The 14,889-nt window shown below is 44.1% G+C and overlaps 1 protein-coding gene across 1 annotated transcript in view; it reads right to left on the bottom strand.

The window, feature by feature from the left end:
• Nucleotides 1–6,919: 6,919 nt before the first annotated feature.
• LOC142312833 (uncharacterized) overlaps nucleotides 6,920–14,889 on the bottom strand; it is a 125,901-nt gene continuing 117,931 nt past the window's right edge. Inside the window, 1 exon segment of the mRNA XM_075351818.1 lies at nucleotides 6,920–8,038. Coding sequence (XP_075207933.1) covers nucleotides 7,328–8,038 — 711 coding nt within the window. The 3' untranslated portion in view covers nucleotides 6,920–7,327.

Genomic DNA, 14,889 nt, shown 5'->3' on the forward strand with positions numbered 1-14,889 from the left:
TCGTTTCTATGTATGTCTTGGTTTGGTCTCATCTAATGATCAGGTCACCCTATTAATTTAGAGGGATAACGTTGGATATCGATGGTTGTCTTGGCAAATGTCTTGATCATGCATAGCATTGTTTCTGCATTGTTAATGTCAAATAGGATAAGTAAAAGCATAACTGATCAACTCTTTTAAGGTTTAGTTATACAATTTAAAATATATTATGTACATGGTTCAGATACAGGTATATTATTTTGATACTAATGTAGTTCTCAATAACAAATGGCCATCATATAATTTTTTTAATAAGCATTTAATCTAAACTTCAATGCTTTCCCTTTATTTGTAGACATGTTACTTTACAATAACTTGTATTTTTTTAAGATGTTATAAATATAATGATTAAAAAAAGATTATGGACTTCCGGTTCCGGTCCTGGCTGCGGTGGAGGCTTGAGGGAGAAGCTCCTGCCACCCCCTGGAAAAACCAGTCAGAAAGAAGCCCCCCGCCTCCGGGAACAAGACAAAAATCACTCAGCAGGAAAGCGGAGGCCAGCAGTGATGGATCGCTACCTGCTGAGAAGCGCTGGCTGCAGTGAAGGATCCGGGAGGAATGGCGACGCTGCGGCTGGGAGAGATGTGAATGCACTGATCATGGCGCCGGCAAGCATGTCGGGGGCGGAGCCAGAGGTGCAGGGGAGAGACGAGACGGATCCATGCTGGAAAGGCAGAGTAATGGAGGACACGGCTGAGGAGACAGAGGAATCCGGAGCTGGAGAGAGGTGGATGCAGGGGCCAGAGGAGGGCAGCTCACAGTGGGAGGATGAGGGAGACATGGAGGGTGGGCTGAGAGAGGAGGAGGTCGGCGATATGGAGGGGGGCAGTGGAGGACCAGGAGGGCCGGAGGAAGATGCATGCCAGCAGAGGAGAGAGAGAGGAGGCAAATGGGGGCAATCTCATTACAGGAGGAGATCATCCTCTGCCATTCCTGGTAAAGGAAGTAAAAAACAGCAAGACACACTTCCATCTCAGCCCTATAGGGTGACAGAGGGAGGCAGAGGCTCCACACTAACAAGAAGGTCTATGAAAACAGCACCACCTGCTGGTCACAATAAGCAAGTACAAGAGATACATGTGGACTATAAAAAATTGGCAATAGAAGTGACATCTCATCTATCTAAGGAGATAAAAATAGCCATAGAGGCAGCCATACAATCTTCACTAGCCGCCATGCAGAAGCAATTGACTGATCACTCAAATAGACTGACAGAAACAGAGCAGAGAATCTCTAATTCTGAGGAGGCAATCTCGACCATGCAAGATCAAATAGCAACTTTAATAAAATCTAATGAATACCTGAAAGACAAGGCAGAGGACCTAGAAAACAGATCGAGACGAAATAATCTACGTATTGTGGGGCTGCCAGAATCGGTATCATTGGGGCAGCAAGACAACATCTGCGAGGTGGATCTACCACAGGCGTTGGGTATAAAAGCGAAATTCAGAGTGGAAAGGGCCCACAGAGTGGGACCATTGAGGCAACAAGAGATGAGCAAAGGAGAGGGACAAAGTCCAAGCAGTAAATACCCGCCAAGAGCCAGACAGGTGATAGTCAAATACCTCGACTACAAGCACAAAGAAGAAATATTGAAGGCCTTTAGAGAACGTAAACGGCCCCTACAATACCAAGGAAATAGACTGCTGATCTTTGGGGACTATTCGGTTGATGTATCCAAGCGGAGGAAGGACTTCAGCAAGCTGTGCACATTTCTGTACAACAAAAGAGTAAAATGCCAACTACTTTACCCAGCCATACTAAAGGTCAGGAACTCCAATGGAACATTCTCATATTATAAAGACCACAAGGAAGCGGAAAACATCCTTATGTCAGATCACGACAGAAGTCGGGCAGAGCCTCTGGAGAGGAGATCTAATGAAGGAGGAAATTACAGAAAAGGCTCCTCTACAGGTTCAGGAAGAGGGGACGGACAACACAGCAGGCAAACACACCCTGAGACCAACGGAGAGGGGAATCGGAGTCCAGCACAGCAACCTAGCCCCAGACCGGACTTCAGGGAGCAGCACCCTTGAGAGCCACCAAGTCACGTGATGACCCTTGAACTGATTTTTACTGGCTTTTCTCTGAACCCCTTGACCAAGGAGGGGGAGCGGGCCGAGGGGGGGGGTCGGTGTGAGAGGGACGGAGAGGGAACCAATCGTTTTTCCTACCTTCGGTGACGGGGGAGAGGAGAGGATGAGAGGTCCTTTTTCTGCTTCCTCTCTCTCTTCTCCTTCCTCTTCTCCTTCTTTTTCTTTTCCTTCTTCTTCTACCTTCTTCTTCTCCTTCTGCTTTTCTTTCTCCTTATACTTCTTCTCCTCCCCCCCTTTTTTTTTTTTTTTTTTTTCTTTTCCTCCTCTTCTCTCTTTTTCCTCCCCTTTCTCTTCCTCTTTTTCTCTCTTCTTCTCTCTCTTTTTCTTCTCTTCTCTCCTCTTCTTCTTCTCCTCTCTCTTCTTCTTCTTCCTCTTCTTCTCTTTCCCCTTCTTTTTCTCCCCTCTTCCTCTTTTCTCTCTCTCTCCTTCCCCTTCTCCTCTCTCTTCTTCTTCTCCTCTCTTTTTCTTCTGCTCTTTCCCCTGTTTTGTCCTCCTCTTCTTCTTCGTCTCTCTTTTCTTCCTCACCTTTCTCTTTTTCCTCTTCACTCTCTTCTTTTTCTCTCTTTTCTGGGCTCTGCTTCTCTCTCTCTGGATTTTCTTTCAGATCTCAATACAGTGGATCCGAACGGGTTGAAAGGAAGGTCCCACAAAATCAGGACTAAGCCAGCGGAAGAACTCTCGCTAAGGTTCTACTATATATGACATATCGTTTTATTCCTTGCATAATACCTAAGGTTGTTGTGCGATACTCGGGGGAAAGAAACATAGAATTTGTTTATCAGGGGGGTGATTAGGGAGACTCATAATTTGGCCAGGAAGAAGGGAAGTCACTAACATGGCAAAAAGAGCCGAAAGTCCCTTTAAAGGGAAAACCTGTTTGGTCGTTATAGGATTTATATTTTTCATATGTTGTATAGGGGTTTATTTTAGAGTTGGGGAAAAGAAATGCCATTCTGTAGGAACCACTTGTGAGTGCATTGTTGACAGTCGTGTCTCTCTTACAGTCGAGGTCTTGAAGGGCAGTATCACCAAGAGCAAACCATTTAGACAAACATGGTGCAACTAATAACGTGGAATGTTAAGGGCCTTAGATCACCTAACAAGCGAGCAATGATATTAAGACACTTGAAAAGACTAAAAACTGATATTGCGCTTCTACAAGAAACCCACTTAGGGAGGGAAGATTTTTTCCGCATGAAAAAATACTGGGTGGGTTCAGTATATGGGGCAGCGGCACAGGGAAGGAAGGCGGGCACAATGATTTTGATAAACAAACAGCTTAGCCATGAAGTGGTGGCTCAGGAAGAGGATGATCAAGGAAGATGGCAGCATTTAACAATTACCAGCCCAGCGGGAACACTCAGTATATATAATGTGTATGGCCCAAACTCGAAACAGAATCAGTTCCATGACACCATAAAATCCATAATTCTCTCAGATAGGGAAACTAACATCATAGTGGCGGGGGACTTTAATGCAGTGCCAGACTCAGCGGAGGACAGAAGCAAGGGAGAGGGTGTGGTGGGACACGGGGACAAGGGCTCAGCCCACAGAGAGGTTTCGTTGGAGGATGTAGGACTAAAAGACATTTGGAGAGTAACTCACCCACATGACCGAGTGTACACGCACTTCTCTCACCCACATAACAGTTGGTCTCGTATAGATCAGATTTGGTTGTCTTTGGAATTGGCAAATGGTGTGCAGAACTGCATGATTGAGAGTATGGTGATCTCAGATCACAGTCCGGTGAGAGTGGGTCTTAGAGAGAAATTCAAGAGAGGATCAGACATTATATGGAGATTCCCGTCGTTTCTCCTAAGACAGGACAATTTTCACAAGATAATAAAGGAATGGTGGGAAGAGTTCTCAGAAAATAATAAGGAACATAGGGCGACGCCAGTATTATTCTGGGAAACGGCGAAAGCGGTCTTGAGAGGACGCTTGGTGGGGTATGCGGCCATGGTTAAACGAAAGACGAACGTGAAATACAATTTTCACAGCGAGGCAGTGCGACTAGCGTATACCAACTATCTGACAGACAGGTCTATCACGGCAAAAGATAGGTGGATGGCGGCCAAGAGAGACTTTGACGAGTGGGCAAAAAAAAAGGAACAACTATTCTGGTCACATAAAGAGGCGGATCTTCATAGATTTGGGAATAAGGCGGGGAGGATGTTGGCAAATTTAGCAAGGGGCAACAGAAAGATGACGGTAATCTCTAAAATGAAAATAAAGGGTGGAGGGGTGACATCGGATCCCAAGGAAATTAATAAGGTCTTGGAAGAATATTACAGAAAGTTGTACGGGCCAGGACATAACGACATGACTGAGGAGGCGGAGTGGCTAAGGCAAGCCCAATTATCTAGCTTAACGGAGGAGGAACTGGAAGTCTTAAACGCAGATATCACAGAGGAGGAGGTTTCAAAAACAATTGGGGAACTTAGTACTGATAAGGCTCCAGGGCCCGATGGTTTCAACAGCGAATTTTACAAAGTCCTCAAGGATCTGATTTCTCCGGATCTAACTTCAGTCTTTAACGCAATTCTGGGGGGAACAGAAATCCCTAAAAATGCCAATATAGCATACATTAAATTAATACCCAAGGGAAACAAGGACCTGGACGACCCTTCGAGTTATCGGCCCATCTCGCTCATCAACCAGGACTTAAAAATAATGTCTAAAATCATGGCGGACAGATTGGCCACGGTCTTACCTAGGTTAATTTCAGAACATCAGGTAGGGTTCATAAAAGGGAGAAATGCGGTGACCAACATTAGGAAGACGATTCTAGTGGTAGACGCAGTGAGATTGGGGCGCACGAAGGGGGGGGTAAGTCCTGCATTAGTCACACTCGATGCCGAGAAAGCGTTCGACAATGTTAACTGGAGCTGGTTAGACAAGGTGATGGAGGCCGCGGGGATCATAGGTAAGATGAGACTCTATATTAACAGTCTATATGCCAACTCAGGAGCAAGGATCCACACCCCGGGTTTTTTGTCCGACGTGTTCCCCCTGAAGAAAGGGACGAGACAAGGATGCCCGCTATCCCCATTGTTATTTAACCTGGCAATTGAACCCCTATCAAGAGTGCTGCAGGGTCATAATAGTTTTAAAGGGATCAACATAAGGGGTACAGAAATGAAGATAGCGCTTTTTGCTGATGACGTGATTCTATTCATGGGGGATCCTGGTGCGGACCTGCCCCGGACACTTAGCATGATAGAAAAATTTGGCACCTTTTCAGGTTTTAAATTAAATAAAAAGAAATGTGAGTTGCTATTCCTGGGCGGGGACCAAGGGCCAGCTGGGGGTATGTTAAGCGATGGGCATGTGAATGGAATTCCGGTAGCACAAACATCAGTCAAATACCTGGGAGTACATGTAGGAAGGTCGGTGCAATCAATTTATAAAATGAACTATGGTCCACTGATCAGAAAAATCATAAATCAATTGAAGGGCTGGAAGGGACTACCCCTGCCATTACTGGCAAGATGTCACCTCATAAAAATGATGAGCTTCCCTAGACTGCTGTATCCCTTCCAAACGATTCCATTATTGTTAACACTAAGGGATGTCAACAGACTCAACTCAGCGTATGCAGATTTTATTTGGAGGGGAAGGAAACCCAGAATAAAGCTGCGCACGCTGATGAAGTCTGTGGAGGAGGGAGGGATACATTTTCCGGACGTCAGAGGGTATAACATTGTGTGCATCATGAGACACGTGATCGATTGGCTGAGAGGAACGAGTAGGCACTCGGATTATGGTATGGAACTCAAGTACGTTGAGCCATGGGATCTGACGTCTATTCTTCACTCCCCATTGTCCAAGGTTGAAGGTCACATAAGAAACTCCGTTATATTCCGAGACACCATGTTGGCCTGGAGATTGGTAAGACGGAAATTGGGACTTTCATGGAAGGCATCAAAATACCTAAATCCTTGGGCATCACCAAACTTCCCCCAGGGGAGAGAGAATAGACTATTCCTCAAATGGAAAGAGAAGGGCGTTAGGAGAATGACAGATGTAATGAATGTGGAAGAGAGAAGGTGGATGACAGGTCGGGAAGTGCTTGATAAATACAACCTCAATGGCTTCCACATTATTCAGTACGAACAATTGAAACATGGAATAATGAGAGAGCTGGGTGAGATTGGTAGGGAACTGAACAAGAGTATGATTGACGAGCTTATGGAAGGCGATGTAACAAATTTGAATGTCTCTCGAATATACCGAACATTTAGAGGTGTGCTAATATCCCGGGAAGATAGTCGTACACTTTTAGCATGGAAAAAACAACTGAAAGGGCAAGAAGTGGTGGAGGTCATATTGAAAGGATGGGTTCAGATGCGGAAACAAGTCACCAATGAGAGCTGGAGAGACACCCAATTTAGGATATTACACAGGGCAGTTTTGGGTTTCAACATACCGGGCAGGGAGGCACGGTGTCCTAAGTGCCATAAAGAAAAAACAGACATGCTACATGGCCTGTGGGAATGCAGGATGATAAAGAGGTTCTGGAATCAAGTCGGAACACTAGCCCAGACAACATGGAAAATTTCCTGCAAACCAGAGCTAATGGTGTGGATTTTTCACTTCTTTGAGGGCGGAGTGAGAGGGGGTCTGAATTCTCGGGACAAAAAGACATTTGCAATCATACATGATATAGCTATGATAGCTAAAAGGTGCATCCTAAAGCATTGGATACAGGAGGAGGCTCCATCCACAGGGGAAGTCATCGGGGAATTACATAATCTTTTGAGGATGGAGAAACTAGAAGCAGAAAGGGACAAAGACAATAAGACTACCAAATTTTTTAGTAGGTGGAAAACTTTTATTGAAGTTTATCTTAAACAGGAAGAAATAGATCATTTAGTGGCACCTTTTAGGAATACGGAGTGGTACCTTCTGAGTGAAATCCAGGGCAGCTTGGGAAAATTGAGGATTACTTAGCGGGGACTAAGGTGAAGGACAAGGGTAAGATGGTATGACATGACCAAGGCACGGCGTCAACAGTAGAAATATTAAAGAGTGGCACAGGGACTTAAGGGTTTGTTTCATGTAAGTTAAGTTTGGATTCTATAATTTTGACTTATTTTATGTCAATGTACCTGATAATACTTCGTATGATACGATATTGTGTAGAATATGTAAAATCAATAAAAACTGTTTGGAAGAAAAAAAGATTATGGCTATTTCTTTGCATGAATTCTTAGATGTCTCACAAGATTTGCTTTTCGATCAAAACTTTTTGAACAATCTGAACATGAAAATGGCTTCTCCCCTGTGTGAATTCTCTGATGTGTAACAAGCTCTGATTTAAAGGTAAAACATTTCCCACACTCTGAACATAAAAATGGCTTCTCCATTGTATGATTTCTCTGATGTCTGCCAAGAGATGATTTCTCTGTAAAATATTTCCCACATTCTGAACATGAAAACAGTTTATCCCTTGTGTGAGTTTTCTGATGTCTAACAAGATTGTATTTCTCTCTAAAACATTTTTCACATTTGGAACATGAAAATGGCTTTTTCTTCTCCTCTGCGTGAATTTCCTGATGTTTCACAAGATGATGTTTCAGTGTAAAACATTTCCCACATTTTGAACACAAATATGGCTTTTCCCCTGTGTGAATTCTCTGATGTGAAACAAAAGCAAATTTCTTTGTAAAAACCTTACCACATTCGGAGCATGAATGAACCTTTTTCCCTTTACTTTTCTGATGTGTAATACGATATGATTTATTTGTAAAACAATCCCCACAAGGAAATGCATTATACCCCAAGTGAACTGTTTGATGTTTATCAAGTTGTGTTTTCTGATTAAAACATTTCCCACATTCTGAACATGAAAATGGCTTCTCTCCTGTGTGAGTGCTCTGATGTGTGACAAGTTTGGATTTCTCACTATAACATATCCCATATTCTGAATATGAAAATGACTTATCCTCTGTGTGACTTTTCTTATGTTTAAGAAGCCCTGATTTAGTACAGTAATATTTCCCACATTCTGAACATAAAAATGGTTTCTCCCCTACGTATGCCATTTCATGTTCAACAGCTCTTCTATGACTTTTGTTTTGCATATTTGTCTTTGATGAAGCAAAAGAAAAGACGGATTGAGAAGGATCAGAGGACGGATTTTTTCTGAGAAGGGCTTGAGGTGTGTCTGGCATAATGACATGTTCTTCACATGTATCTGGTGTGATATTCTGATCCTCTGCTTTAAAATCTGTAAATGTCAGATGTTCCACTAAGCGTTTGGTATAGTCATCTGCCAAGAAAAAGTATCAGAGTTTATTATTTTTTTTAATAAAGCTGCATTGGAAATATATTGAATATATATAAGATATAATTTATAACATTTCCAAATTTCAAAGGATTTCAATTATGAACTGACTAACATATGAGTCAATATAGCACCTTTCATGTTCCTCTTCTCTATTGCAGGCATTTTCTCTATAAGTTTATGTTACACTGTACATTAGAGGAGTAGTATTGTCATGTACACACAAGACATAACACTGGCCAAGTATACGAATATGGTAGCACTGGTGGACCTCAAAAAAAAGAATTTGCAGAAGTGTCCTTTGTAAGCAATGTTTGCCAGTCCCTGTTTTATTTTTTAGATCATCTACCTTTACTGTGATACTTGAAAGTTTGTGAACCTTCACAGCTTTCTTATGTTGCTGTATAAATTTCATTTAAAACTACATATGATTTTTACACCAGTCCTTATAATTAATGATGAGAAGACAGAAAAGTGCTAGAGTGCTCTTTACTTGAGTCGAGGAGCTTGGATGCTTTGACGAGCTCGAATATAGTAACGCGAATAACGGAGGTCAATTATTGGGCAGTTCGTCTCTCCACCCACATATGGCTAGCTATTATACAGAATACTTCTGGCAGAAGGTTGGTTGGGTTTTTTTTTTTTACACACAGTATTCAAAATATATTTATACCCCCAGTGAGAGCCATTCAGAGACTGCAAGGTGCTTTCACTGGGGTGCAGCTCCCATCATTCACTGTAGGGACCCAGCTCTGTGTCTGATCGTTCATGAACGACACATCCTAACACCCATGATACTCGGCCAAGTGTAACCGAGCAACCCCGATGCTCGGTCGAGTATCTAGCAGTGACGATTACACTCACTCATCATTACTAGTAGCAGATTAAGAGAACCAAATCAAGCAAAGGAGTCAAAATATTAGATAACTGGAAAAACAAGTGTAAATAGGGTCTTACCCGGAAAAAAATTGGTGATCATTAAGTGGGATGATCACTCACCTTGTATGGTTGTGTATCACACAACCCTGATTAAAGCCTAGAACGAGCTGCTGGAGACGTCACAGGCCGTAAGCCTGAGAGAAATCCAAAAGGAACTAGAATGGTGATGTAGATGCCTCTGTGCTGCTGGAAATGAAGAAATAGACTATACGTAGAATCTGTATAAAGGTGGTTTAGTCAACGCGTTTTGAAGTGCTCCTCACTTTATCAAGATAGCCCCTCATTTCCAGCAGCGCAGATGCAACCACAACAGCACTCTGGTTCCTTTTGAAAAAATTAGTCATTTTTTAAATAAAATAAAATAATCCAATATCATGTCTGTGAGTGGCAAAAGTATGTGAAATTTCTCTTAATCGATATGGTGCAACCCTCCTAGTGCAGCAATTATTGCATCTAAACATTTCTGGTAATTATTGATTAATCCTGTACATCTGCTTGGAGGCATGTTAGTCCATTCCTCTCTACAAAATAGCTTCAACTATGTTGCAGCGGTGGGTCTTCTCCCATAAGGTCCGTTTCACACATCCGGCATTTCGCCGGATGCCGGATCCAGCACGCATTGAGTACAGTACATTCATTTACAGTGGAAGTGCGACACCATGCGGTTGTGTGCTTCATTCACAACCACATTTGTCCGCATGGTGTCGCGCTTCCACTGTAAATGAATGTACTGTACTGCATGCGTGCCGGAAACGGCATCTGGCGAAATTCTGGATGTGTGAAACTGGCCTAAACTGCTTCCGTAAGGTCCTTCCACAACATTTCATGAAAATATTTTCTGTGGTATACTGGCATAAAATACCTTGAAATGTGGCAACATGATCAAGAAAATTTTCATGCCAGGTTTAGCAAGCTCCTCCAATGTCATGGGTTTATCATGCTTGACAGAGAGTCCTGTAGTTTCCAGTTGTAGAAGATCGCAGCGTTTGGCTACACAGGCTGCTTTCCGAATTTCCCTTTTTCCCTGCTTGGAGTTAATCCCTTTCTCTTTAAGATACTGCGGACTTCCTCATCATGAGCACTTCCTTTTGTGTCTTTAAATACTCTCATTCCCTCTTACTCTGTGCCGGTGATAGGTTTAAATAGCCTTTAGAAGTCATTACTGCAAGCAGTCGGCTTGTATTCACCTGGAGAAACTTTGTTGTTGCAGTTCCTCTCACTGAGTCATTTGGAGAGAAGTTATTACTTTACTTTCCAGTGTAAATTCCCTGTGTGTTCTTTAGACATTAGAGAAGTTGACGAAGCGCTCATCCCATCCATTCCCTACCTAGGACCTATTTCAGGGTCAGCCAGGGAATACTGTATATAAGAGCTCACTGCTGGTGGCCACAGCTAATGGGGGAAAAAGTTGGTGACAGGTTGCCTTTAAGCACTATAATCCACATAAAAAAATCTGTGTGAACAACCCCTAAAAAAAAGCAAAGTTCTACAGTAATTCTACAAGCAAGTGATTAAGTAGAATTAGTATCTTCTCTGAAATTAGTGGTCACTACTCACCTGTGCGGTTATCTGTAGGAATCTCCTCTTTATACCACACAATACCCCTGACATATGTCTCTGTAGTATTAATATTGATCAGATCTTCACCCTGAAATAAATAGTAAATTAGTCATAGAGAGATGGAGAACTTGTGTGGAATGATTTCTAAAAACAGAAGATCATACATGAACCTGACGACCAACAATGACAGTACTAGATATCCCAGAGCTGCAGTTCTCCTGTATAAATCCAACCTGTCAGCTCCTAATTCTAACCAGAAAATTGTGAGAAGATCCAGACAGCATCACGTTATGGGGAGCCCCCCAGCCTAACAATATCAGCCAGCAGCCGCCCAGAATTGCCGCATCCCGAGGACTCTACCCGGCTCATCCCGAATTGCCCTGGTGTGGTGGAAAACGGGGTAATAAGGAGTTAATGGCAGCAGCCCATAGCTGCCACTAAGTCCTAGGTTAATCATGGCAGGCGTCTCCCCGAGATACCTTCCATGATTAACCTGTAAGTTAAAGAAAATAAACACACACATCCAAAAAATCCTTTATTTGTAATGAAAGACAAAAAAACCCTCTCTTTCACCACTTTATTAATCCCTCAAAAATACCTCCAGGTCCGACATAATCCACGCAAGGTCCCACGACGCTTCCAGCTCTGCTACATTGGAAGCTGACAGGAGTGGCAGTAGAACACCGCCGCTCCTGTGAGCTCCATGAAGCAACTGAAGTGAGTCACGTGATCAGCTGTGCTGTCACTGAGGTTACCAGTGGCCACCGCTCTCAGGAGGATTGTAGCTGTGGCCGCGAGTAACCTGAATGAAAGCACAGCTGATCGCGCGGCTCACTGCAGTCACTCAGGGGATTTGCGATCACAGATGAATCCTTCACGTGTGACCGCAAATCAGGTTGCCACACAGAGAGAGCCGTGCGATCACAATGAAGTCGGGTGAAGCTCTGATGTCACTGCTGCTGACTCCTGTGTCCTGGCACTGACCTCGGAGGTTCATCTGAGTTCATGACAGCACACAGAGACAGAGCCGCGGGATGACAATGAAGTCGAGTGCAGTTCATCCGAGTTCATTCTCATCGCCTGACTCTGTCTGTGTCTGCTGCCAGCGGACATGTAGCAGAGCTGAATTGCCGGGGGACCGCACTGACAAAAATGCATCCAAAACATATGCGTTTTGGATGCATTCTTTTTGTCAACACGCAGCGTCACGTCTGCCAGAGGGTGCGTTCTTTTCCGCACTGGTCAGGACGCAACGTGCACACATAGCCTTAAAGGGAATCTGTCAACAGGTTTTTAACATCTAATCTGACAACAGCATAATGTAGGGGCAGAGACCCTGATTCCAGCGATGTGTCATTTACTGAGCTGCTTCGAGTAGTTTTGAGAAAATCACTGTTTAATCAGCAGTAGGTTATCATCAGAGGACCACTTGGCCTTCCCAGGTATTCCAGCATATTCATGAGCTCTTTATAACTGCAGCGGAGGAAATATTGATTGTATAAAAATGACAGCAAACAGCTCAGTAAGTGACACATCGCTGGAATCAGGGTCTGTGTCTCTACATCCTGCTGCTCTCAGATGGGGTAGTAAAAACTTGGTGACAGATTCCCTTTAACTACAATGTAAAATTAATCAGCCCGGATAGGCCTATCTCAAGATAGGGACCCAGCAAAGAGATACGCCTTGTCGCTGTCTGCTGGGCTCTCATAAACTGGCCAATTTATGTGCGATGTATCTAAATTTTTCTATTTTCAATAGCAGTAATTCAGGTACATTATTCCTTTATTTAATGTTTGCATGCTTTAGCACTACACAGTGCAGCTGTATATTTTTTAATTAATTTGTCTCTTAGGATGTGCGGGTCAGATTTTTATTTCACATTTTACTACTATTGTAACATAGGGCATTGTCCTTTTACCACAGGGTAAACCGCTACCATGGAGTGATGAATTTGGTCGCCCACAATACTTATGTAACCCTTGTGTCCAAACTATTCGCCAGATCTAGCCCCCAGTGACTTCTTTCTCTTTCCTCGCCTCAAGGAACACCTCCAGAGCAAGAAATTTGACGACAATAGCGCTGTTGGGGATTTTTTTTGAGGGTCAAGATCAAGAATTTTTTTCGAAGGGAATTCTAAGGGAATTCTAAGTTTAGAAAAGAGATGGACTAAATGTATAGACTTGTTAGGAGACTATGTAGAAAAATATATATATTTCTTTTAATATATTCATTGTGTTTATTATTGATTATCATTACTTTTGGATCGCCCCTCGTATATCCACATATATTAGAGGTACCCAGTATGTGCCAAGGAAACATTCCAACATTATTAATCTAAAGGGTGCTTTACACCCTGCGACATCGCTTGCAATTGCTAGCGATGTCGCGAGTGATAGCACCCACCCCCGTCGTTACATTATCGCTACGGCAGCATCACACGCACATACCTTGTCAGCGACGTCGCTGTGACCACCGAACAATCCCTCCCTCAAGGGGGAGGTGCGTTCGGCGTCATAGCGACGTCACTGCGGCGTCACTAAGCGGCCGGCCAAAAGAAGCGGAGGGGCGGAGATGAGCGGCCGGAACATGCCGGCCTCCTCCTTCCTTCCGCATTGCCGGTAGACGCAGGTAAGGAGATGTTCGTCGTTCCTGTGGCATCACACATAGCGATGTGTGCTGCCGCAGGAGCGACGAACAACATTGTACCTGTGGCAGCAGCGATATTAAGGAAAGGAGCGACGTGTCAACATTCACCGTTTTTTAACGATTTTACTATCGTTGATCGTCGCTCATTGGTGTCACACGCTGCGATGTCGCTACCGGCGCCGGATGTGCGTCACTAACGACGTGACCCCGACGATATATCGGTAGAGATGTCGCAGCATGTAAAGTACCCTTAAAGGGTGCTTTACGACGTCGTAACGTGTAAAGCCTAGATGCGCCGATAAACAATCACAGAAGCGTCGTAAATCGGTGATCTGTGTAGCGTTGGACATTTCCATAATCTCGCACCAATATGAGATACGATGTTGTTCCTCGTTCCTGCGGCACCACACATCGCTGTGTGTGAAGCCGCAGGAGCAAGGAACATCTCCTTACCTGCGCCACCGCCAATGCGAAAGGAAGGAGATGGGCGGGATGTTTACGTCCCGCTCATCTCCGCCCCTCCGCTTCTATTGGCCGCCTGCCGTGTGATGTCGCTGTGACGCCGCACGACCCGCCCCCCTTAGGAAGGAGGCGGGTCGCCAGCCAGAGCGACGTCGCAGGGCAGGTAAGTGCGTGTGAAGCTGCCGTAGCGATAATGTTTGCTATGGCAGCTATCACAAGATATCGCATGTGCGATGGGGGCGGGGACTATCATGCTCGGCATCGCTATCATCGGCTAGCGATGTCGCAGCGTGCAAAGTGCCCCTTAGCCGTTCAGTGTCTAATACTGGTGAAAAGAAGACTGAGGAAAGACCTTCACAGCCGTCTACACATCATAGGGGAGATTTCATGACACCTTCTCTCCATTTACCTGATGATCCTGAGGAACATCGGGATTTTCTTGTTTACAGTCCTGTGGAAGAAGAGGACGGGGATATCTCTCTGGTGTTGTCCTCTCACTGGATAGAACTGGAGGAAACACATACAGGGACTGAATTCATTCTTTACATACAGATAATTATAGGCCGTGTGTATTTAGTCCTGTCTATTACCTGGTGATGTGAGGGGCTGGGGAACCTCCATCATGACATCCTTGTACAGATCTTTGTGTCCTTCTAAATACTCCCACTCCTCCATGGAGAAATAGACGGTGACATCCTGACACCTTATAGGAACCTGACACATACAATGATACCGTCATCCCCCGATCCCTTCATAGCGTTACTGTATAATGTCCCAGCATTCCCAGCAGTGTCACCTCTCCAGTCAGCAGCTCAATCATCTTGTAGGTGAGTTCTAGGATCTTCTGGTCATTGTTGT

The sequence above is a fragment of the Anomaloglossus baeobatrachus genome, chromosome 5, assembly GCF_048569485.1.
Source record: "Anomaloglossus baeobatrachus isolate aAnoBae1 chromosome 5, aAnoBae1.hap1, whole genome shotgun sequence".
Lineage (NCBI taxonomy): Eukaryota > Metazoa > Chordata > Amphibia > Anura > Aromobatidae > Anomaloglossus > Anomaloglossus baeobatrachus.